The sequence below is a fragment of the Stegostoma tigrinum genome, chromosome 8 (assembly GCF_030684315.1).
Source record: "Stegostoma tigrinum isolate sSteTig4 chromosome 8, sSteTig4.hap1, whole genome shotgun sequence".
In the NCBI taxonomy this organism is placed as follows: domain Eukaryota; kingdom Metazoa; phylum Chordata; class Chondrichthyes; order Orectolobiformes; family Stegostomatidae; genus Stegostoma; species Stegostoma tigrinum.
Window position 1 is genome coordinate 80321916 of NC_081361.1, and position 26964 is coordinate 80348879.

Sequence of the window (26964 nt, forward strand, 5' to 3'; positions counted from 1 at the left end):
TTTGAGAAAGTAAAGGGAACAGATTTCTCTCTGATACCAAGTGATCTCACAGGTAAGCAAATGTTGTCGCTTAAGAAACTTACCACTTCTGACTGTGGCACATATTTCTCATAGAGTTGCCGCACACTATCTTTCAGTTTCTTTGGGTCCTGAATAAATGCTATACAGTTGTACAAATCTGTCTTAAAACGTTTGACAACAGATTCTACATTTCGCACCTGAAAATGAAAAGATAGGAAACGATTAAATGACTTGAATGACAAAGATTGAGAAGATAGAGGAACTATTTAAAAAAAACCCGATTTAGAATGTTTGGGAGATAGGAGGAACTGCCAATGCTGGAGAATCTGAGATAACAAGGTGTAGAGCTGGATGAACACAGCAGGCCAAGCAGCATCAGAGGAGCAGGAAATCTGACATTTCGGGTCTTGAACTGAAACGTCAGTTTTCCTGCTCCTCTGATGCTGCTTGGCCTGCTGTGTGCATCCAGCTCTACACCTTTTGTTATCTTAGAATGCTTGGTTTTGTTTTGTGAATGAAAGCAATATTTGGTAGTGTGTTAATTCTGTTTTCTATGTATCCATGCTAACATGTATTTAAACAAGCAGGCCAAAATCTTTTGCAATTTACAATATTCTAGAAGTAGGGACCAATTTTAAAATGTATTTGTTCACTTTGGGATATAGGCACTGCTGGCTAGACCATTATTTATCTCAATTTCCCTTCAGAAGTACTTTTGTAATGATGTAATTATGCAAGATATGATTTGTCTGGTTAGCATGCAAATCAATACTTTTCACTGTGCCTCGGGACATGTGACAATAATAAACCAAATCAAATCAAATTAAAGTGGTGGTCAGTTTCTTCTTTGAACCACTAAAAACCAAGTGATGTAAGTATATGCACAGTGTTGAAAAAAAGGTCCTCAGCTTTTCTGAGCCCCCTCTTGCCCGTATCAGCAGTGTGTCCACTTGAGAAATATTATGGAGAATGGTCAATTATGGCCAAAAGAGACCAATTGCAGTGGCGCAAGGTCTAATCAGGAATTAAGATGAGAGGGTCACCTCTTAGAAGCCTTTATTGTGGCTGAGGCTGAAGAAAGACTAATGATGGAACAGGAGGTGAGGCTGGAAATTTTTGGTTCAACATTAGCACTGTCAGTGGCAGCAGTAACCATGTCAAATCTTCTGCAGTGGTCTACTATTGGTCACAGGCTTCCCATTTTCACTGAACTAAAGTTAATTGTCAAGATCCCTGCTGTAGATTCATCTCTTGTGAGCTTCTGGTTGCTACTTGGTAAATTTTCCCAGGCAGTCCTATTTATCTTATTGAACTTCTCAGCTTGTGGTTTAATTGGCTTCATGTCGCTGTGGGAAATATCACTGCAGTGAAATTGACTCTGGAACAATAGTTTGAAAGCGGAAGCAATGGAAAGTTGGCCAGATGCAACTTTCATGACTTCTTCTGCATCAAATCCTCCCACCTTGAAATGCATCTCAAAATCCATCTTCAGGAACTGCAAAAAAGTTTGGCCATGTTCTTTTAAAGTATGCAAGGGCAGATAGAAGAAGTCTATGTATTTAGCTTGCTCTCTGTAAACAGCTTCCCTTATACCTATACCTCTTCATCCTATATATTCCTTTCTTTAAAAAAAAGTAGATCAAAGTAGAAATCTAATAATGGAAGGTTTACTTGCCTAACTTTCAAAGGTTTACTTGCCTAATTTTGAACGTTGATGAGACTCTTACCATCTTCCAGAGCAAAAAATATTAACAAGTAAAAGGACATTTGACAAATATAACAGGAATATTTTCTGAATTGATTCCAAAATGTAACTAGAATTGATTTCCCAGTCATCAGAGCAGGACTGGAACTAATAAACTTCTGACTTACGCAAGAGGGTTACTCTGAGCCTATGTCAACACCTTAATAGTGATGTAAATGCATCTTTGTACTGATTCTAATATTTGTGGTGGCAAAGACCCAGGACCTTCTCCCCTTAAGACCGTGGGTTATGGGGCAAATAAAATTTTCAGGACCAGGACTGATTGATACTTTTGCCTAAATAAAAGGAGTTTGGGTACAGATTAGCATGATCCAACAGAATAGGAATGAATGGCTAAATAGTTGGTATATTTTTGGGTAAGAAAGCAAATTAAGGTATATGGAAATAATGCAGGAAGATGGAGTTGGGGTAAACGATCAGCCACGATCATATCAAACTGTGCAGCATGTGCAAAGGACCGAGTGGGTTACTCACATTCCTATTCCTTAGTTCTTAGGAATGTATTACTTCTGTTCCTTTGGTGACGCCACTGGTAGTGAGCCTGTTATGACTAGGTGTCCTCAGACCTAATATTTGTATAAACAAGGGATGGAATTTAATGCTCACAGGGAGTAATCTGTTCACTGGCTGGAAACACGTGAAAATGCTGTCCCATTTTCATAAGAACAAGGGGCCTTTGAGCCCCTTGAACCTGCTCCGCTATTCAGATCATGGCTCATAAGCAACTCCAAAGCCATTTTCCTGCACCATTTCTAGATCTCTTGATATCATTGCTAATTAGGAATCTGTCAATCTCTGCCTTGAATTTACTTAATGAGTGTGTTTCCACAGCTGGCTGGGATAGAGAAATCCAAAGTTCACCAACCTCCGGTGATAAAATTCCTCCACAACTCAGTCATAACCTATGTTTCTGAGATTGTGTCACCTGGTTCTTAACTCCATAGGCAGAGGAAACATGGTTTACCTTGTCTATCCTTTTTAAAAATTTGTCAGTTTCTATGAGACTTCTTAATCTTCCAAACTCTGGAGAAAACCAGGCCCTGTCTTTTCAATCTCTCTTCACAGGACAGTCCTATCATCCTGCCATTTCCAGGAATTATCTGCTGTATTAAGCACCAATCGGGCCTTTCCTTCCGAACCTCAAGCTTCCTATTTCTTAAGGTGGGAAAACTACCCCCGAAATCCTGGTGCAGGGTACATTTCCTGACCCTGAGAGCTGCTGGCAGATCAGAAACAGTCAGCTCTCAGGTACCACCGGTGGGCACTGAGAGTATTGCAGCGTTCCTTACACCTGGGATTAACGTTAGAGCCCCAGGAAATAAGCAGCAGTGAGTTGGCTTGTTTTGGGCTCCGAGTCATTATTCCAGGTTCCTCACACAAATGATTCCATCTGGCATGTGGTTGCCAAGGAAGGTCTCCCTGCCTGCCGAGATTTTCCTCGTGATAGGACCATGTGACATGCTCTCCTTGTCCATGGCCGCAGCAGCAGTAGTAGGAAGAAGTCCTTAAGTGGTCAATTACATTGGTCTTTAGGCAAGATCTTTGTCTTTGAGCCTCCCCAAGAAGGAATTACAGGGAAATGGGATAGAGGAGTTATTTCCACCATGGATCTTTCTGTCTGATTACAAAGTATTCTCCTGCCCTTTCCACCACCTTCCTGCAGGTTAGGGTGTGCATTAAGTTTTGACCTAGAAGTAAATCAACGTCTCAGATATTCAGAATGGATTGAATTGCTATCCCACATTGCATATTTGGTGGCAGGGAGATTTTAATCAGGTGAGCATACCACAACCTCCCATCTCCTCATAAGTATGGCTCTGGTGAAGAGGATCATGGATAATCTTCCCCTCCAGCTGAGGGCCTTAAACAGGCAACTAATTCTCACTTATGCTCACTTAGTGATAGTGAGATAACACTCAGCTGTCACTCGTTTAAGTCAGCCACGGGTGGGTAATTTGCCAAGTGAGGCACAGTAACGCACAAGTATGTGTAAAACTCCTTGCAGACTTCTACTGAGAGTCCTTTGTACTAAAGTACCTCATGCTTGATAAGGAACCCGACGTTAGAAAAGATGGTCTTCGTGACTGACAGCCAACCCTAACCAATGCTAATGACACAGGCTTCTCCCACACAGTTCGGTGTGCCCCATTCTGTGGCCTCTCGCCTATCATCATATATCTATGATCTGAAATCCAACGGCACTAGGTCTCCCTGTTGACACTGCTGTTCTGCTTGGCCAGAAGCACTTGGTAGGGAAGACCTTGGCCTTTTAGGTTCTTGATCTTGGTGAAGGTCAGCTGCTGTCCATTTTTAGGAGTCTTTTCTAAAAGATATGATGCAGGGCTCTTGCTAGATCTCCAGTTGGGTGAGACCATCATTGCTTATTTGGTTTGATTTGATTTATTAGGCTTAATAAAGAATGTTGGAACAAGAAATGAGTGCTTCATTTTGCTAAATATTCTTTAATTCAATATTTTATATAGTAAAAAGGAACGATGGTTACTCAGTTGGCTGGGCAGCTAGTATGTTGTTTAGATTAATGACAACTACCTGGTTCATTTCCAATTCCAGCTGGAACAGGTTTGGCACCTGCCTCCTCACCCTATTCTAGAAAGTGGAAGGGAAAGGCAAGTGACCACTGACATCACTGCCAAGAAAACTAGTTCAAACGAAGCAACCAATAAACCATGAATCTGTGATCAGAAAGAATGCACTCAAAGGTAGTTTAAGTAAAAAACACCAATGTCAGGAATACAGCAGCTTACTCTCCTGAATTTGAAACTTTAGTAGCTTATGTAAATCTCATATGTGGTTGGAGACCAAATTATCAAAATACATTCTAAACAAATGATCAAAAACGCATCTGATGCATGTGCAAAATACATTTTGATGGATTTTATGCTCAAATATACAATGTAGATACAATTAAAGTTGAGAATTTATCTAGTTGCTTTGCAAGAGCAAAGCAGTGTTTGTATATATGCATTTGCCCCAGCATGTATTTGCATATGGCTAAATGTATGCATTACACTATCTAACCTTCTCCATTTCTTTACGCATCTCTGCTTCTGTTGCCTTTAGTTTCTGTTTGAGTTCTCCAATATTAAGTTCCAGCTGGGCGTTATGTTTATGAAACAGCTCCAATTCAGTTTCCATCTGTAGAGGGATCAATGATACAAGTATGTTTAGAAACAAAAACTGAAATGACTGTTGATGCTGGAAATCAGAAACTAAAACAGAAATTGCTGGAAAAACTCAGCAGGTCTGACAGTGTCTGTGGAGAGAAATCAGAGTTAACATTTCAGGTTCAGTGATCCTCAGAACTGATGGTAGCAAGGAAAAAGTTGGTTTTTATATAGAAGGGTGGAGGAAGGGGGTAAGAAGTAAATGATAGGTAGAGACAAAGCCCAAAGAGAGAGAAGAACAGTTGGACAGACAAAGGAGTGGATGACAAACAGGCTAGGAGAATGAATAGCTATTAATGGGGACTGTGAAATTGTTTAGAAATTGATAAACAATGATTAGGTTTTTCTAAAGGGAGCTTTTATTTCTAATGCAGGTTTCTATTAGTTTTTAATCCCATAGACTATGAGATCTTTATGCTTGTTAATGGCAACAGCCAAAGCATTAACAAACTCAGAGAATGCTGGAGAAAAACTCAGCAGATCTGGCAGCATCTGTGAAGAGCGAACGAGTTAATGTTTTGAGTCCAGTATGAATTAGTTGATGTACTATACTTAGATTTTCAGAACCCCTGAGTTCTGAAGAAGAATCATAATGGACTTGAAACAATAATGTTTCTTTCTCTGCAGATGCTGCCAGACCTGCTAAGTTTCTCCAGCATTCTGTGTTTATTTCAGATTTCCAGCATCTGTAGTGTTTTGCCTTTATTCAAAAGACAATTCCTTCAGAGATACAAATAATCAAATCCAACTATCTGAAATTCACATGTTTTGATTAAACATGCATGCATTTTATTTAATAATAACGAAGAGTGAAATAACTTACTGCCTTGATAGGCTAAGAGTTGAATTGGTGTGTTGACCAATTATTGGCTTCAGCTGACCGACTTTTCCGATGTTTCAACTGATCTGAACATTTCTTTAGCTCAGTCAGCCCAAACCACCCAACTCAAACTGCTTTCCCCAAATACTAGCAATATTGAAAATCTAGTATGGACTTGGCCTCACGCCCACCATATAGCTGCTATATGTGCCTGCAGTTTCAATGATAATTAAATTACCGCAAAATGATTTAGTACTAAGGGTATAAGGGATAATACAAATAGGGTATGTTCCCAACACAAAAATGGCTACTGTAATCCATCTGCACAAGCACAGTTACACCCAAGATGTCACGACACACAACATTAAATTGTTCTTAGCTCCTGAATCTGGGAAACAGAAAGAAGTGAGAAGTTGGAAATGACAACTAACCTCTGAGTATGCAGCAGCACACACAGTAAGCTGGCTACAAAATTAGAAAAGTGCAAACACTGTTTAAAAGATATTTGGTGAAAGATTGTTGAAACACATGAGTAATGTTCCTCAAGGAACAAACTAAGACAAGCGTTATTCACTCCTTACATATGTAAGGAAAGGGAAGCAGAACACAGTTTAGAAACTGGTGTTCTCAAAGTGAAAATACAATTACAAAGGATGAATAACTGAATATAACAATTATTAAACTTGCACAATAGATATTTAAATAAGAAACTAACTTCATGACAGTCATGTGTGAGGTGCTGCTAAATGCTTTAAACTATTAGATTGTAGCAAGACTGATGAAATTGTCACTTAAATTCAACATTGCAGTGTGATATTATGCACGTGTGTCTTTGCCGCTCTGTCTGGCCGTTGTGTATCCCATAAATGCAGCCTAATAGAAATACAAGTTATTTCAAAAGTTCTGATTTATTTCCTGAAGACTTACTTGCTGTATTTGCTCTTTCATTTCTTTTATATCATTTTCTCGTGGCTCAATCTGTTTTTTAAGCTCTTTAATTTTGTAATCCAGAACAAATTTAAACTTTTCCAGTTCTTGATTCTTCTTCTTGAGATCATAGATGCGCTTTTCCTGAATATGAACATAATGTTAGGTTAACTTTGATTTTAATTTTACAGGTCTGAAACTGACTACAGTTAGCATATCTTTTGAAGTTGGGAATTGAAATTCAACTAATATCTATTTTGAGATCAAGGCAACAACTTCAATATTTGTATAACTAAAGCAAATTATAGTTCATCCAAGAATGGAAATCTGATAAGTAACACAAAAGTATTACAGTGATTGAGATAATTTATGGAGATGTAAAACTAGGAAACAGTGCACCTGGTCCGATAGCTTCTGCTGTTTTCACCCAGAGGAACAAGATAACTAGCTGTTTCATGCTAAGTAATGTGAGATATTTTATCAGCTATTCAGTGTTTGAATTATATTTTTATTACAGAGCATTGTAAAACTGTTTGTGATATTTTCCTTTATATATTCTATTTTATAATTCAGATTCTAAGATCAAGCGTACATTTCCATGATGTTTTAAATATGATACCCAGATTGCTATTAGCAATATTTTAATAGTATGGAGTGAATTTTGTGGGATTTGGGGAAGTCGTATTTCTCATCACCTGCACATCTCACTGCAAACCAGTCTGTCAGCACAACACTGATATAAAGCTGGCTGACCTGAACTGACAATATGGTGTCCTACTTAGAGAGCTCTAACCATTCAAACTGACCAACAGCTAAGTCAATTCAGCACAGCCAGAAGGAACTATTGCCACAGCTGGGACTATAGGCAGTAGTGATAAAAAGAAAACAGGAAAGAGGTGAAGGAGTAGGCCATTCAATATAATAATGGCTGATCATCCACCTCACTACTCTGTTCCTGCTGTCTCCCCAGAGATTCCTTGGATTCCTTCAGCCTTAAGAACTATATCTATCACTTTCTTGATGTTTGATGTTTTGGTTTCACTGCTTTCTGTGACAGAGAATTCCATAAAATCATCACTGTCTGGCTGATGACATTTCTCCTCATCTAAGTCCTGAAAGGACTATCCTGTACTTTTAAATTGTGAACATTGGTTCTAGTCTCCTCTGTCATTGGGAACATCCTTCCTGCATTTACGCTGTCTAGATGTGTTGAAGTTTTATAGGTTTCAATGAGATCCACCCCCATTCTTCTAAACTCCAGTGATTAAAGTCCGAACTGATCCAACCTCTCTTCACATAGTGGTCCTGTCACTCCCAGGAATCAGACTGTTAAACCTTCATTTCGCTTCCTCCCTGAACATCTTTCCTCAGATAAGCAGACTGAAACTACTCACAATATTCCAGGTGTGGTCTCACCATGGCCCAATACAACTGAAGTAAAACATCCCTGCTCCTGTGCTTGAATTCTCTAGCTATGAAGGTCAACAGATATTTGCCTTCTTCACTGCCTGCTGGACCTGCATGGTTACCTTCGGTGACTGGTGTACAGTGACAAGTAAATCTGACTACACTTTCCCCTTTCCCAACCTATCACCATTCAGATAATCGCCTGGCTTCCTGTTTTGCTATCAGAATAGATATCCTCACATTTATCACAATATGCTTCATCGGCCGTGCATTTGCTCACTCACTTAAGTTGTTCAAATTACATTGAAGCATCTCTGCACCCTCCTCACAGCTCACCCTCCCACCAAGCTTCGAGTCATCTGCAAACTTAGACAGATGACCTTTTAATTCTCCCAACTGAGTCATTAATATATATTGTGATTATCCAAGCACTGATCCCTACAATATCCCACTAAGTACAGCTTGCCACCCACAAAAAGACACTAGCCTTTGTTTCTTGTCTCCCAACCAGTTCTGTATATATGTCAATACACTTCCCCTAATCCCATGTGCTTTAATTTTACATACTAATTTCTTAAGTGGGACATCACTGAAAGTTTTCTGAAAGTCCAAGTAAATTACATCCACTAACACCACCTTATCAACTCTACTAGTTAAATCCTCAAAGAACTCCGGCAGGTTTGTCAAGAATGATTCCCCTTTTTAAATCAATACTGATTCTGACTGATCCTGACCCTGTTTTCCACGTTCTCCGCTTTTAAAAGTTTTATGATAGAGTCTAGTAGTTACCTCACTATTGATGTCTGTTTAACTAGTCTACCGTTCCCTGTTTTCTTTCTAACACTTTCTTTTTTAAACAGTAAGGTTATATTAGCTAATCTCAAATCCATAGGAAATGAGTACTCGAGTCTACAGAATCTTGAAAGATGATCATTAATGCATCCACTATGTCTAGCGACAACCTAAATCCCCAACAATTCCCTACTAATACTGATTTCCCTCAGTTCCTCACTCTTACTGGACCCTCTGTTTCCCAATATTTTTGGGATAGTTTTTGGATCCTCGTTAGTGAAGTCAGAACTTACATATGCATTTAATGGGTCTGTTCTCCTTTATAAATTCCCCTGTATCTGACTGCATTTATTTTCACTAATTTTTTCTCTTCCTATATTGATAGAGGTTTCTGCAATCAGTTGGTATGCTCTCCACAAGCTTGCTCTCGTACTCGATATTCCCACTCTTAAATCAAATCTCTTTCTCTTCCTTTGTTGAAATCTAAAGTGCTCCCAATCCTCAGGTCTGCTGCTTTTCTGTCCATTTTGTAAGGTTTCCCCCACACATAAAGATAAAATCCAGGGATCTTGCTTGGGGAAGGATTAGGGACCCTCAAAATAGAGACAGAATGCAGTGGAAGTTAGATTTTAGAGACTGGTGGGGTGCAAATTACAAGTAGTAGGTACGCTTCCTTCCCTTTCCTTCACAACTTTCAACCTGAGTTCTTAAAGTTGCAGATTCACAATCTTCCCCTGAAGCACATATTTTTGCAGCGGAGGCAAAACATTAATATCCATTGATTGGCAACTTAAGTCCCTCTATAGGCCTAAAAGCATGTTGGCTGCCTGATGCCTTACCTACACCTGCAATTTAGGGTAGAGCTTGGGGATGGGCTGGCCACTTGTTTTATATTTTTGCACGCTCCCCTTCTACCTAGTCATGTTCATATATACAAAAAGAAGTCAGAAATTTCACTCCAATCATTCAGTTTACTTCATATCTCTTTATAAACTAAAATAAGCTGCTTATAAATTGCAAAATTACACAAGGTTTAATATCTAATTGCCTTTTCCAACATTAGCAGGTTAATTGGTCTACATGTATTTTTCGACACAATTGTAGATTTCATTGTTTTAATCCATTTTCCTTTACAGTGTAAGTCTGTAATTACTACTGGCATATTGGCCAACTGCCTCCTAAATGCCTGACCTTGTCCTGAATAGTTTCATCACGCTCTAAGATTTCTTTCTTGAGTCCTTGGATGTCTTTCTCCAGTGACCTGATAACTCCATGTAGTTTTTGGTGTTCAGTCTTCAACTTCTCAATCTCTCCCTGCTTGTCTTCAATTTCTTTCTGCAAACTGGTAAACTGAAAAAGCAAGAAATGAGGGCCACAAATAAAATACTCTATCTTTCAATGCCAATTTCAGAGACAGACAAATGTGAATTTGGTTGCTGTGAGAGGAAAAGAATGATCATACGAATATTGCAAAGAGGCTTTTTGCTCTATTCTGAACACTTCCATCATTGTGCCACATTATGGGCAAAAAGATTTACAATATATCAGATGAGAACAGGATTGAGGTTCAAGGACCAATGTTCAAACAACCTCTGGAACTCAGACGTGGATTTCCATTTGCCAATTACATGAGTGCATTTGCCTAGTGAGCTAAGCTCTAAAGATATTAAATCTATAGGATATTAAAATCGATTCAAAAAAATAAATGAGCCCTCTGTCTTTTCTGCCTTCTTATACCTTTTTTCTCATGATTCCTGTCTCTCCCTTCAACCGGAGATTTGCCTCTTTTTCGTCTCTAAGATTTCGTTCATATTTAATTTTAATGTCCTGTATTTCACGGTCAGCATCTTCTTCTATCTGTTTCTTTGTTTCATCAGATTCTTTAATCTGTTGCCTGGACTCTTCCTGCAGCTGAGGCAATTGAAAGGAGATTGTGAAGTGAACAGAATAATACAAAAATACAACACAGTACAAAAAAACAGTAATTCTCTATTCTTATCCACCCAACTTTCAATCATATGTATGTGCATTGGGACTCCTACAATTAAATGAGCTGTCAGATTCACTTTTCCAGAAACATCCTAAATAGGGCCCAAGCCATTTGTTCACTGTGCAGGCTTGATGCAGAAATAGGGCACCTCAAAGCCATCTTGCAGGATAATAGCTATCTTGATCAGATCATTTTTCACTATACATTGTGCACACTCATGAATGGGCTGACGGCCAACATTTTTGGTCATAAAAGTACCCAGCCTATCTCAGATCAACCGAAACCTAAGGAAACTCGGGTTTAAGCAACATGTGAAACTAATGATTTTACTTTTGTTTTGATCCCAGCTAATGTTATTACTTGACAAGTCAGATTGTTGACTGCAATCTAGCTTGATAGGTCATTTTTTTTTGTTTTATTTTTAACAAAGTGGTCTATCACCAAGACAGAAACACAGACGTTTCAAAGATAAGAGATAATGGGAACTGCAGATGCTGGAGAATTCCAAGATAATAAAATGTGAGGATGGATGAACACAGCAGGCCAAGCAGCATCTCAGGAGCACAAAAGCTGACGTTTCGGGCCTAGACCCTTCATCAGAGAGGGGGATGGGGAGAGGGAACTGGAATAAATAGGGAGAGAGGGGGAGGCGGACCGAAGATGGAGAGTAAAGAAGATAGGTGGAGAGAGTATAGGTGGGTAGGTAGGGAGGGGATAGGTCAGTCCAGGGAAGACGGACAGGTCAAGGAGGTGGGATGAGGTTAGTAGGTAGCTGGGGGTGCGGCTTGGTGTGGGAGGAAGGGATGGGTGAGAGGAAGAACCGGTTAGGGAGGCAGAGACAGGTTGGACTGGTTTTGGGATGCAGTGGGTGGGGGGGAAGAGCTGGGCTGGTTGTGTGGTGCAGTGGGGGGAGGGGACGAACTAGGCTGGTTTAGGGATGCAGTAGGGGAAGGGGAGATTTTGAAACTGGTGAAGTCCACATTGATACCATATGGCTGCAGGGTTCCCAGGCGCATTATGAGTTGCTGTTCCTGTAACCTTCGGGTGGCATCATTGTGGCAGTGCAGGAGGCCCATGATGGACATGTCATCTAGAGAATGGGAGGGGGAGTGGAAATTGCAAACCATTTCCACTCCCCCTCCCATTCTCTAGATGACATGTCCATCATGGGCCTCCTGCACTGCCACAATGATGCCACCCGAAGGTTGCAGGAACAGCAACTCATATTCCGCCTGGGAACCCTGCAGCCATATGGTATCAATGTGGACTTCACCAGTTTCAAAATCTCCCCTTCCCCTACTGCATCCCTAAACCAGCCTAGTTCGTCCCCTCCCCCCACTGCACCACACCCACTGCATCCCAAAACCAGTCCAACCTGTCTCTGCCTCCCTAACCGGTTCTTCCTCTCACCCATCCCTTCCTCCCACCCCAAGCCGCACCCCCAGCTACATACTAACCTCATCCCACCTCCTTGACCTGTCCGTCTTCCCTGGACTGACCTATCCCCTCCCTACCTCCCCACCTATACTCTCTCCACCTACCTTCTTTACTCTCCATCTTCGGTCCGCCTCCCCCTCTCTCCCTATTTATTCCAGTTCCCTCTCCCCATCCCCCTCTCTGATGAAGGGTCTAGGCCCGAAACGTCAGCTTTTGTGCTCCTGAGATGCTGCTTGGCCTGCTGTGTTCATCCAGCCTCACATTTTACAGACGTTTGAAATGTTGTTTTGACTATAAAATGGAGATTATTAAATAAAGAAAATGAAGATAAAATAGAATAAACTAAATAATTTACTTATAAACCAAGTTGGAAGAGTTTTAAAAACAGTGGAAAAGTATAATTCCATTAATCCAAAAACTCTTCTTTGTGACAATACTATGACTAGAAGAGATGTGTTTTGTCCTGGTTTTTCTTAATGAAGAAAGGTTGAGACAGACATGCAGTCTACTTACAACTAATAGACTAAACAGCTTTTGAAACCTTAGGTTTTTTTGAACAATTGGAATAGAAGCAGAATGAATGGGTGGGGTCAAGTTCCCACAGAACTGGGATTAGTTTTGGCTTTCAGCAGTTGCTGAGGTCTTGATGGTGGATGTGGAAGCTCTTCTTCCTTTCTCTGTTACAGCTTAAAGCTGGGGCTCTCTTCCAGCTGCTAGAATTGCATGTGATCTATTTTCTGAGGTTGCCTTTGCTGAGGGTGTGTTACTGGGATGTTACTATATTGGAACAGTTAATGAGTAACAGTTTATAATATATATATATAATATTTTGTTAAGCATTTCAATAGAGTTACAGTTCAGCCAAATCTTTTATTTTATTTATTTGGTTCCCTTTTTAACTATACTGTAAAAATAAAGTGTGTTTTGTTTAACATCAAGCAGTTTGACCAAATTGCATCTGCAAGGTACTGCCTTACACTACTGTTAAAATAAGAAAATATTAGGGTCTAGATTATCTTCATAATATATTTTGAGGAGGTTTGGTCTGGTCCATAACCCTTCACAAGTTTTAAAAAAAAAATCCCATGTACAGAATCCAATTACAACTCTTGAACAATACTTATACCAGAACCAGTTTCTCTGACACCTCAATTATTTAAAGTAACTGTGACTTCAACTTTGAGGCTGGCGCATCTGATAGGGAGCTATTCCTGGAGCTATCAACATGATAAGTTTAAACAAACGTAGTTTCAAGTCCTCTTTACGGTTATATCCCAACATTTCTAGTCTGGGACTATCACTAAATCCTATTCTCAAATAACCTACTTTACTATATTCTTTCCTTTTCCTAGTCAATGCACACATAGCCATGAAAAGACTTCACAAAACTGCCCAAAACCAAGACAAAATGAAACAAAGGTTTTTCTCTTTACTATAGATAATCTTAAAAAAACCTTTCAGTCCAGAAATTCCTAGCAAAAACCTTGGAAGACAATTGTGTTACTTGCTAGGTCATAAAACTCTGAAGTAAACAAAAATCCATTAAGTTTCTAATTTATCACTCACAAACTGCTTTAAGAGGTATCATCATAGCTGCTGAAATACTTACAACTTAATTTTTAATTTCAGACATGGTAAATCCAACACGACCAACTCAAATCCAACACTCAAACTTCAAATAAATGATATTAAAAACGCGAATGAACTAGACAGTTTATTTCCCACTATGCAGCAGTAGCATGACTGATGTATGCTACTGATAAGAAGCTGCTGTCATGTTAGATATATATGCCATATATGCCAAAGACAAATGGATCACATTAAAATAGTATCAGAGATAATGGGAACTGCAGATGCTGGAGAATTCCAGGATAATAAAATGTGAGGCTGGATGAACACAGCAGGCCAAGCAGCATCTCAGGAGCTCTCTGATGAAGGGTCTAGGCCCGAAACGTCAGCTTTTGTGCTCCTGAGATGCTGCTTGGCCTGCTGTGTTCATCCAGCCTCACATTTTATTATCCTGGATCACATTAAACAGCCCTTCACCATTTGCAACAGTCAAGTCATTGACCAACCCAATGTTGGCTTGCAAAACCCCAAAATATCCAACATTAGATGCGATACTGTATTTGGACAATATTTACTAAATAGTCCAGAGTATGTGAAGACTTATGTTGCCAACCAATTTAGGATATCAGTCAGGTTTATAGTGGTAATGCACTTTTGTTTTACTGGAAGCCAAATACTTTTAACTTGAAGTACTCTTTCCTTTGCATACAAATAAACATGTTTCAACTCAACAAAATAGGTCGCAGCCTTGATATGGTTCTTTTCTCAGTGAATGTCTTGTTCAATCACAGTCAATCTGCTGGTTTGAAATTTAAACAAAGGTTGCAGTTAATTGTCAATCTTCAATAACTCGTGCATGCTCCATAGAACTGCCTTAAACAATGAACGTCTACTTGCCAAACAATCAGAAACCTCCTTCTCATACAACATAAATGTTGCTTTCCCTTTACTTTGGTATTTCTTGTGAAATGGCCTGATGAGTACAAAACAAAAAACTTTGACGACCTCTGCCCTTTTTAATCATTACTCTTAACTTCTATGCTTCCAAATGACTAACAGACATTTTCCACTCATCATCAGTCACTTTATCAGAAAGGAAAACATTATTCAGAAGCTTGTTAATTCATGATCTATGGGCATCTTCTGTCTTACCTGTTCAATAAATTTACCCTTTTCTTGGAGTTTGGTCTCATAATATTCCGTCAATTCCTCTAATGCTTGGCTCTTGCTCTCATCCATTTCATTGAGCTGTCTTTCATAATCTTCCTGCATTCGCTGGGATTTGAGCTGTAGCTCCTGGTATTTTTCATATTCCAACATCAGTTTCTGGTTGTTTATGCTCTCTGCAATTGTAGTAAATTTGGATGTAAAATATATATTTATGGAGTATGCTGTGATGTTAATTCCAACCCTCACAGTACTATGTCATGATTTAAATGTGTACAAGGACCTAAATTAGACAGTGAAAATAAACATCAGTGATCATCACCACATGCTGATCAGCTGATACAAGATAGTAATGAATGCCTTATGAGTCCAGCTGGTTGGGATGTCTAGAACTAGGAGTATAATCTAGAAATTAGAAGTAGACCTTTCAGAAGTAAAATTAAGAAATCATCCACAGCCAAAGGATGACAGAAGGTCCTTCCTCCAAACTGCAGTTGATAATAAATCAATTGTTTATTACAAATTTGAGCTTGATGGGTTCTTTTTATCCAAGGGTATTAAAGGATAAGAAGCAAAGATGGGTATATGGAGTCAAGTTGCAGATTAATGTTGAATATCATAACATGCTTGAGGAGTTAAACGGCCTGACAAGTATATTAATCTATTCTTTCTCTTTACAGATGCCAGAGGGTCTAGTGCACATTTTCAGTCTTTCATAAATATATTCTTTGTACTTCTGAGCGCTCACATTCTGACAACCAAGTGTCAAATGATACCTGTTAGCAAAGTTTAGACAACCTGAAAACTCTCCTGACAGCCTGAACAGCCTCTGGTAGCAATAATGGATCAAAGTAAGTCAGACTACTGACTACCAGTAGAACATGCTTGCAGGCTGGCGTGTGAAAAATATGATGCTTGTGAAGAAGGATCTTATTATACAGAGCTGGAAATAAGAGCCTTTGAATGGCCTATACAGGCAAGATATAGTGATCAGTAAAACTATAGTCTTTTTGCATGAAGAACAAGAGGAGGAATTAAGAATACTGCTACTACATTGTCAAGTCGCATCACTGTTTTGAATTGTGAATAGTTTCTAAGCAATAGATTAATTTTATCAGCTCGCAGAATGAATATTTTGTTGCAATCTGTAACATTAGAGTACACAAGACAAGAATAAATGCAGCATGCTTTCTTACCTAGGTCTTCAATGTCTTTTGCATGTCTATCCAGGATCAGTACTGTATCTTCCTTGTGTTTTAACTCAACCTTGTCTTTGTCAGTCTTCAAAACCTGTAGCAAGCCACAGTATCTGATCATTTTGAGAGTTGGATTCTATAAGCACCATGTCTCAAAGTTTACTTAATATGAGGTGGTAGATCACATGCTTTTCGATATCATATTGGAATAGCTTGATGAACTGGAAAAGTATGACACCCCTGTAAGTGAACTTAACTTTGAATCAATATTGTCCTGTCATAGATGCCTCTCCATTCTTGTTCATATTATACTCTTTTTATTAAGTCATATTCCAAACTCCCCTCCACACTAAAAGGTACAAATAATTATTTAGGTAATCTATAATGAACTCTGATGTATAACTTTTCAACGTGCTTTTTTCGGAATCAATTTTTGCAATTAATATCCATCCTAGTATGTGCCTGTGTATTCCTCCAAAAGTTGACAAGATACAAATTAGAAAGTAAATATGTGGTAAATGTTGAACTTTTCTATGAATGCAGTAAATGTTTATGCTGACATCACATTCCAAAGACAATGTTATCAATGCCTGCTTTTATTGCTTACCTGGTTCTTTGTTTTCAGAGATTCCATTTCCTGAATGAACTTCTCAGTTAATTCCTTGATTTTGTCACTGTAATTCATGTCCTTCAGTCTGAGCTGATATTCATTCTCCATCTTCAGTTCCTCAACACGAGTTTTTAACTCCAAGGTCAATTGATTCTGTTGAAAGAGGCAAAGTAATTTTCTATTGTCAGTTTAACCTTCAATGTAAAACTATGACATTAACAGTAAACTTAGTTAGCAACACAAACACTCCTGGTGGCATTGCTGAAACCTGAAAACTGCTCCCATTCAACTGGCTAGCAACACTAGAGCAGAACTTCCTTCTCAGATGGAAGCCAATTACTACCCTCCAGGACAACAGATAGGTTCTGACCATTCAGAAGTGACAGTGAAAGCAGCTTTTGAATCTTGTTCCAAAAACTTAATACAAAAAATCTAACATTGCTTGTAAAAACCAACATAACAGCAATGGACATTAATATTTCAATATCTGTTCTGAGGAAGGGTCACTGGAGCCGAAACATTAATTCTGATTTCTCTCCACAGATGCTGCTAGACCAGCTTAATTTTTCCAGAAATTTCTGTTTTTGTTTCTGATTTCCAGCATCTGCAATTCTTTCTGTTTTTATTAAACATTTCAATGTTGCTTTAAATATTGAAAATAAAACTAAATTGCCTCAAGATAAAATGAGAGTGAACAATTCTGTACATTTCTAAGTGAAAGCGGGTGTACTTTTAAATTGTTGTAAAACTACAAAAACTATTTGGCAAACCTTGCTGAAAGGTATTTGGTCTTTTCATTTTACATGGGAGAGATCTAAAGGTTAAATTCCTCTTGGAAAATTCTTTACTGCAGAGCATGTGCAGTCCATTTAATTGTTTATGATCAATAACGTTTTACCTTTTCTTGCAAATCCGATTTTGTGATCAAAATTTCTTCTGCATGGCCAACTTCTTTGTCACGTTTCAGCACCCGCCCCTCTTTATCAATAATCTTCCAGATCATGAAGCATGCATCCTCTGAAACTGTCAGCAGGTATAGGTCATCAAAGGTAACAACCATCTGTACAGAAAAAGTAAGTAACAGGTCATTTCAAGAGAAAAACAGTGTTGCGGGGATTTTGACAAATGTGCACTAATGGTTTTCTCACATCTTGCTGGGAGAAATGTCTAACATTTCAATATGTGACTCCAGACCCATAGCAATATGGTTGACTCTTAAATGCTCTCTGGGCAATTAGGGATGGGCAATAAATGCCATCCGGTCAGCAATGCCCTCATCCCACTAATGAATAAACAAAAAAAGTGTTATTAACATGATGTAGCACTGATTGATCAACTGAGACAGGACGGTATATAATAATCAGCAGGAAGTTTCCTTACCCAAGTTTGACCGGGTGCCATGAGACTTCATGGTCTCTGGAGTCAATGATTTGATCTGATTTATTGTCACGTGTACCTAAGTGCAGTGAAATGTTTTGGTTATGAGTTGTACAGGCAGGCCATAGTAAGAAAGGACATATTGATCATAGGATGAAAAAACCCTGTCACATTGCACAGGGCATGCACAAGGCAAAATCAACATTTGCAAGATCAGCATTATTTGAAATTAGAGAATCCATTCATCGGTCTAATAATGGCAGGGAAGAAGCTGTTCTTAAACCTGCTGGTGCATATGTTCAAGTTTCTGTAGCTCCTGCCTGATAGGAGAGGTTGTAGGACAGCGTTACTGGGTTGGGATGGGTTTTTGACATTGGCAGCCTTCCGGCTGCAACGAGCTGTGTAAATGGAGTCCACAGATGGAAGGTTGGCTTCTATGATGGTCTGGGATGTGCAAACCACCTTCTGTACTTTCTTACGGCGCTGGACAGAGCAGTTGCCATACCAGGCTGTTATGTACCTGGACAGTATGCTTTCAATGGTGCATCTGTGAAAGTTGGTGAGGCTCGTTGTGGATATGCCAAATTTCCTGAGCCAACTGAACAAGAAGAGGCATTGTTGTGCCTTTTTGACTGGCACATCTACATTGCAAGTCCAGGACAGGCTGTCAGTCATTGTCACTCGTAGGAACTTAACACTCCCAACCCTCTCAACCTCTGCTCTGTTGATGTAGATGGGGGTGTGTTCTCCTCTTTTCTTTCTGAAAACTATGATCAATTCTTTAGTTTTTCCAAAGTGGAGAGAGAGGTTGTTATTATTGCACCATGTCACAAAGCCCTCTATCTCCTTTCTGTATTCTGCTTTATCATTGTTTGATATTCGTCCAACTGCAGTGGTGTCATCAGGAAACTTGTAGATGGCATTCACTCACAATTTGGCAACACAGTCATGGGTGCACAGGGAGTAGAGTAGGGGCTGAGAACGCATCCTTGGGGCCTTCCAGTGTTGAGTGTTATTGTAGAGAATGTGCAGTTGTGTATCTTCACTGATTGTGGGTCAGAAAACTGAAGAACTAGTTGCAGAGGGTACCTGTGAAACTCCCCACCTCCAGCTGGGTCTATCCTGCCGGTGTGACAAGTCATACCAAGACGGTGGTGTCTGGGACATTGTCTGTTTGGTGTATCAGGCCATTGCTTGATTCGTCTGTGAGAAAGCTCTCCCAAATTCGGTACTAGCCTCCTGATGTTAGTGAGGGAGACCTTGCACCGTCGATACGGTGAGTTTTGCCTTTGTTGTTCTGCTGCCTAGGTCAATGCTGGTGGTCCACCTGATTTCATTTGTGTTTTGAGGCTTTTTTAGCAATTGTTACAACCAGGCAAGGACAGCAGTTTCCCTTCCCTAAAGGATATCAGTGAACCAAGAGTGTTTTTCTGTTAATCGACAGAGTCATGGTTATCATCGGACTCTTAAATCCAGATTTTCATTGAATTCAAATTCATTCATCTTCCGTGCCAAACTTCAGACATAGGTCACCAAAACATGAGCTAACCCAGGGAGATTAGTATTCTCACACTAATTCCATGAGGTGATTGCCTCTCTAAAACTGGAAACAATGTCAAAAAAGCTGCTCAAATACAAGAACAATGTCAACCCAATGTAAATTGAAACAGATTATTTTTAATCCCATTTTTCCAAATGTTGAAAGAGAGGTTGTTATTATTGCACCATGTCACAAAGCCCTCTATCTCCTTTCTGTATTCTGCTTTATCATTGTTTGATATTCGTCCAACTGCAGTGGTGTCATCAGCAAACTTGTAGATGGCATTCACTCACAATTTGGCAACACAGTCATGGGTGCACAGGGTACACAGGTTATTGTCAAAACTGTATTTTGATTACTTTGAAAATCAATGGACCTCTGCTCAGGGTTTGTTGATAAAGGAGAATTTCACTACTCCCTACCTGCATTCACTTATCACCATCTGACCTACCTTCCCCAGCCCCACCCCTCCTCCTCCCTCTATTTAGTTCCCAGCTCCCTTCCCCCTCCCCATTTCTGAAGAAGGCTCCCAATCCGAAACTTCAACTTTCCTGCTCCTCTGATACTGCCTGGCCTGCTGTGTTCCTCCAGCTCCACACAGTGTATGGAAGTCTGACAGATAAGAGTTCTTCCAATCTCTAGACATATTCACATAATTGAAACACATGAGAGAAAAACTCATTTTATGCAGTCAGAACAAAATACTTTGAGATAATAGGAACTGCAGATGCTGGAGAATCCAAGATAACAAGGTGTACAGCTGGATGAACACAGCAGAGCAAGCAGCATCATAGGAGCAGGAAGGATGACGTTTCGGGTTCCTGCTCCTATGACGCTGCTTGGCCTGCTGTGTTCATCCTGCTCTACACCTTGTTATCTTTGAACAAAATACATTGACTGTTTAATTGCAGAACTAGATCCCATACTGTAGCATTACAATACCTTGTAAATAGTAGCCAAAATGTGGGATCACTGAAAAAAATCTTAGTTTGGTAGCAATGTTGGTGTTTTAGGTACTTTTGCATTGCAATCTTACTTTCCTTAGGAATTATGATTCCCATCTAAAGGTCGTTCCAAAAATTAGATGGAATGAGCAAGTTCATGCCTAAGGGCTCTGTGGTTGCCTCTGCAATGTTTTGAGGGATTATGGGCTAACGCCTAATACCCACTGCCCAACCACTCAAGAACAACAAAAAAAATCACAACATCTGGGGTACTTTCCCTTGAGTCAGAATTGGGAATTTTCCTGACTTGGGCTGTTGATTCGGGAGAGAAAATTCAGGGGCTGGTCAATGCAGGACTCCTGATGAAGGGTGTTAACCCAAAACATTGACTTTCCTGCTCCTCTGATGCTGCCTGACCTGCTGCTTTTCTCCAGCTTCACACTGTATTGACTCTGACTCCGGCATCTGCAGTTGTTGCCACTTCCCTGGGGCTGGTCTTTATACTTCAGAAGAATTATTAAGAAGCATGATATAGTACCTTGGTGATTGGTCCACAATGTGCCTGATACTCATTATATTCTGATTTTACAGGTAGTGGGATTTTCATACTCCGTACTGTCCCGTTTGCAGCGCCTAGGAACAACATTCGCCCAGAGTGTGACATAACAACACAGGTATATGCAACATCATTCGATGGAATTTCCCGAATAATCTGAGAAGGAAGGAGCAAAAGTAAAAGAGCAGAAATGATGCATAGAGTTTCAATCAAGGAAATACTTCATCTATAAAATATGAGATTTCAATCTGAAAATGAACATGATTTTAGAAAGTTTGAATAGTAAAATAATGTAATTATGTCAATTTACAAAATATATTTCATATGTGAAGGTACATTATTGACCTTACTCTACTGAAGTGAAAAATGCTGGAGGTCACCAGAACTTTAAATAGAACAGTAAATTCTGTCATCCTACAATAAGTACATGGCTAGTAATAGGCTTCTTTACTTTGAATTTAATATTTTAAAGCAAAGTCTAAACAAATAAACTGTTTCTTCTTCTGGCTCCTGAGACGGGCAAGGTATTACTTCACCTTTTGGGGCTTAGCTATGCTTGGTTTGCTGTTTAATAGACAAGTTATGAAAAAAACAAAGATAAGAAAGCCAAAGGAAGCCTGGTAAATTTATTTGAGGACAACCTTAAAGAGTCTGAAGGAGGGTCACTGGACCCGAAACATTAATTCGGTTTTCCACAGATGCTACCAGGTCTGCTGGTCTTTACCAGCAATTTTTGTTTTTGTTTCTAATTTACAGCATCTACAGTTCTTTTGTTTTATTTTCAAGAATGAGGCACCACCTAGGCTGGAGCATAAGAGATTGCAATGGATCAGGGCCAGCGGTGGAATCTTGCTGCCCATTTTAATGAAGAAGGAGACCAGAGGAACTAAGTCTAAGTAACTAATGTATTGATATTATACAGGTGACATTATAGTGTTGAAAAATACAACAAAATATGACAGTCACCAATTTACTCAGCACCTTTTATTTGTTAAGCACAGAAAATTGCGTTGAGAATTTGTTGCAACAGGGTATTGCTTTTCTTTTACCCAGCTAAAACTGTTAAATGAATAAGATTTTTACTTAATCTCAGAAATAATAAATAATATCCTTGAACGTTTGGGCTTTGAACTATGCCCACTTTACTTCAGGATATAACAACCCCTCAGCTTCACATTCTACATACCTGGGAATCAGTAATTTCTTTCAAAGTTCGATCAGACCCAACTGCAAATATGGTTTTACTATCTGGTGTGATACAAAGATCAGTGTAACTGCAGGACTTCAGTACACACTCCAATTCTCGCTTTCCAGTCAGTGTATTCCATTCATATACTGCACCATCCATACCACAAGAAATCAACTTACTATCATCTGAATTCCAGACAATAGCACGAATCTGTATGGAGAAGACATAGAAGAATGTCAGAATACTGTATAATTGTTCAAGTGCACACTTCATCATGTATTTTACAATATTCCTTTGCATCTGTAAACAAATACATACAAAATGAAATTCTCTATTTGTATCTATTTTCTGTGCTGAGCAAACCAGCAATCTATGATTGGTTACATTTATTTGTTAGGTAGCAACATTCAATTCTGCCTATTGTAAAAGGTCACTCAAAACTGTTTGGGGGTCACTAAAGATAAGTTCTTAGGTTACGGTTATTTGGAGAAGGAGATGAACAAGAATAGAAGCATGCTCCATGTTAGGCAGTAAAATAAAAGCAAAATGCAAGATCCTGGAGATCTGAAATAAAAACAGAAGGTGCTGGAGACGCTCAGCAGTGCAGGCAGCATTTGTGAAGAAACACTTCTTGTGAAGAGAAACTTCTTCAGAAAGTCACATTGGTAACAAAACTTTAATTTTCTCCATGAATACTGCCCATTCTGCTGAATTTCTATTGCACTTACTGTTTTTATTCCATACTAGGCAGTTAACTGTGGTGCTGAAGTTAGCTGAATTACATGAGATGTTTGAGGACTGAAGGGAGCCCTAGAACTGTTGAATAGCTCTACAGGGCTTAAGTCCTGGAAGCTGGGCTGGGGGGAAATGGTTTTGATAATGTTCAGAAGACGTTATGTGCCGCTGATAATTCAGTACAGCAAGTAGCAGATAGTGGAAGTTGAAAAGCCTACCAGCAGTGTTTATTTTGTGCAAATGGGAAAGATTAGGTCTTGGGGAAATACAGTGCTAGTTTGATAAAGTTAGTTGTGAACAGGTAAGCTGAATCAAGCCTGTAAATAGGTATGGGTGCAATTTCAACAGCACAAAAGCAGTCCAAAATGAAATGGCTTTTGATAAAGTTTCAAGGCCACATTGGCAAAAGTCAATAATTATGATTCTTCATGCAGTTTACTGAAACTATTTAGACAGCTAATTAGGTTCTGTCTAAATTAAGAACAGAAGAGGGCCATTTCACCCCATTTCCGATAAGATCAGGGCTAATTTCTTTCTGTTTTGAATTTCACATTCTTATTTACCTAAAATAACCTTCAATTCCTTTCCATGCCAATAATCTATCAACTTTAGCTTTATAACTATTCAATGATCCAAACTCCATTGCTTCTGAGGCAAAGTTCCAAGGCTGCACAAACCTCAGAGGGAAAAAACATTTTTCCTTACCTTTGTCCCAAAAGGCATCTCTAACTATTAAATAGTGCCCCCTAGTTCAGAAAAGAAACATCTTTTCCAAATGTACTTTGCCAAGACATTCTGTCTTTTCAGATTAGCCCTGTTATATGAAAGCTATTATTAAATTGGACAGGGTTCAAAAGAGATCTCCCAGGATGCTGCCGAAAATGGAATTTTTTCACAAGAGCGTAGGAGGTTGAGCGATAACCTTATAAGGGTTTTATAAAAGCATGAGGGGTATAGATAAGGTGAATGCGAGGTGTCTTTTCCCCAGGGTGGGGGATTTCAAGATGAGGGGTCACATTTTTAAGGAGAGAGGATAAAGATTTTTAAAAGACATGAACGCAACTTTGTTTTTACACAGGGAGTAGTTCATGCGTCGAATGAATTGCCAGAGGAAGTGGTGGATGAGGGTACAATTACAAATGTCTTTTAAACATTGAATAAGTACATGAATATAAAAATCTTTGGAACAAGCACAGGCAGGTGGGACCGTTTTAGTTTGGGATTATGGTCGGCATGGGCTGGTTGGACCAAAGGCTCTGTGATGGTATGCATCTATAATCTGATGTCCTCTAATGCCTTGAATGGCTGTCTCCACCATAACCTCAGTCAGTGCATTTCACTTTCTAACAACTCACTGCGTATTAAAAATTTTTAATTACATCATCATTGCTGCTTTTTCCAACTACCTTTAAATGAGTGCCCTCCCCATATTTCTATGCTTTCTAACTATTTTCCTTCAAATACGTTATGACTCATGTTGTTATGCTTTACTGCCTTCAAAGTTACTGTTTTTACTTTTAATGTTCTTATTCTGTGCTTAAAATATTCAGTCAGTTGTAAGATTGACAAAGTCCTGTTGTCCATACCCTGTTTTGAATGTAGAATTACTTTTACTTTTCGGCAATATTTAATCAAGGCTATGGATTTGGAAATTGTCTTGGTTATTTATTAATCGATCTGCTATTACACATGTTTATACGTTAGTATTGCACAATTCTGCATGTACTTATCCTTTCAAATAAATACTGGATGATTTTTACCATTTTCTATATGCTCACCAGTATGATATTGTGGATGTTTATTAATATAGTATTGCCTGTTGACTAAATCATTAAATGCAGGCAGACTGATAAGGTTCAAAAAAATCAAAAACAAAATATGCAGAACACATAATGCAAATTATCCTGAACCTCACCTTCCCATTGTGACCTTTAAGATTAACCAGGTTTTCAAAGGTGGTTGTGGAATGAATATGAATGACATTTCCATTCACAACTGCAAACAGATGTCCACCATTGCTGAAGGCACACTGAAAGAAGATTGATTGATTGATTTACAAATTGTCATGTGTATCTTGTCACAAAATATAGTGAAAGTATTGTAGTGTCATCAATCTCCAGTGTCATCTTAAAGCACAGAAAAATAAATCAAAACATGGAAGATATAGGCAAAAAATAAAAAATTAAAGGAAGTTTCCAACTTTAAAGTCCTTCTTGTGAACTGCTCCTTTATGGGCTGTGAAAAAAAATGTTAGAAATTATAATAGAAGCTGGAGACTCCAGCTGGAATTGAATGGCTTCCATGAAAAGGTTTGGTGCTGGGTGTGGCCACTAATTGGGAAGAAAGTGGAAGAGTGGACATTGCATGTTGTCACCTCCAATACAATGACCACCAAATAGAAAGGTTCATGCACAGCACCACTTCCTCCACTCTGAGTGAATCCTTAACGTGGTCATTTACGGGGCTAATTGCATGGTCGCTGATATTGACCCAGCAGTGGGCTGCAAACTCACCACATGGGAAGCCCAAAAAGTAAACCCGTGAGAGGATGCTTGTGGGCACCCAGGGTGTGGCATTTTGTTCAAAGGTGCTCAGTATTTGATTGAATGTCTCACCATCATATAGGATGGAGTGAGGGTTGTAAAGAAGAGGTTGCTACTGAGAGTTTTGCTGCCAGTCCCTCTCACCTGCAACTCCCACCTGTAATCACTCACCTGTGCCTGGCCCATTGACCAGTCAGGGCTTTTGGGTGGATGTAGTAGCAACAGCTACCAATGTCTCCTGGGTGTCACACAAGAGCTGCCAGTCTCAGTTTGGTCAGCAGATCTCATTGGATAAGACCGGTCTCCCTAGGGTCCTAGGGAAGGACAAGCCAATTGGCACTTATTATATCACACCTTAAGAGGCAATGTGAGACTCTTGCTGGCTCCAAGACTGGCAGGCAATTTCCCCATTATTTCCGTTAGATACCTGTGGCTTTCTGGATCCACAGCATAAGTTTATTGAGACTTGAAGGATGTGGTTGGATCATAATTACAAAGGCATGAAAGATATAAACTACACGTAACAGAAAATGAACCAGAACTTTGACCAGAATCATCAGTTGTATACCTCTCGACAGCTTCGAATTGTGAATTCTTTGAAGGTTCGAATATCATCAATTAACAAGTTCATAAGTCGTAACTTGTCCGAGAATCCAACAAGAATATATAAACCAGATGGGTGAATAGCAACACTGTAAGCTTCTTCCTGGAACTCTTTATATAGCTCCAAAACACTATTAGGGAATAGAAACTACCAATTAATAGAACTTACAAAAAAAAGCGGAAGAATTCACTTATAGCTCATTTCCAATCAAAAGAATTTAGTTTTTAAGCATTTAATGTATTTTACGTACATGCATTCTTTCAGTCATTTCATCCGAGTCTTTTACACAAACAGTAAAAGGTTGGGGTCGCCAGAATTGATCCCTGAAGCACATCACTCATTACAGCTTGACAAACAGAAAATGCTCCATATATGTCTAATATCTGTTTCTTGTTAGTTAGCCAACCTTTTATCCATGAAGTATGTTGCCCCTTTCCTTTCATTTTCTGCAACAACTTTTGATTTGGTATTGCATCAAATGACTTCTGGAAACCCAAGTATAGCACTTCACTTGGTTCCCCTTTATTTACAGCATATATTACATTTGGTTTGATTTAATTTAGTATTGTCATGTATTGAAATACAGCGAA

General features: G+C 39.1%; 1 protein-coding gene across 1 annotated transcript in view; it reads right to left on the minus strand.

Moving 5' to 3' along the window:
• Window positions 1-26964, minus strand: part of cfap57 (cilia and flagella associated protein 57) — a 77629-nt gene that overhangs the window by 21316 nt on the left and 29349 nt on the right. The window contains exons 7-19 of the mRNA XM_048539567.2: window positions 26339-26504; window positions 25143-25256; window positions 22490-22702; window positions 21286-21459; window positions 17785-17946; window positions 16884-17039; window positions 16277-16370; window positions 15066-15256; window positions 10655-10828; window positions 10109-10267; window positions 6719-6862; window positions 4826-4942; window positions 84-218 (exon numbers count right to left, since the gene is read on the minus strand). Coding sequence (XP_048395524.1) covers window positions 84-218; window positions 4826-4942; window positions 6719-6862; window positions 10109-10267; window positions 10655-10828; window positions 15066-15256; window positions 16277-16370; window positions 16884-17039; window positions 17785-17946; window positions 21286-21459; window positions 22490-22702; window positions 25143-25256; window positions 26339-26504 — 1999 coding nt within the window. The remainder of the gene's footprint in view (window positions 1-83; window positions 219-4825; window positions 4943-6718; window positions 6863-10108; window positions 10268-10654; window positions 10829-15065; window positions 15257-16276; window positions 16371-16883; window positions 17040-17784; window positions 17947-21285; window positions 21460-22489; window positions 22703-25142; window positions 25257-26338; window positions 26505-26964) is intronic.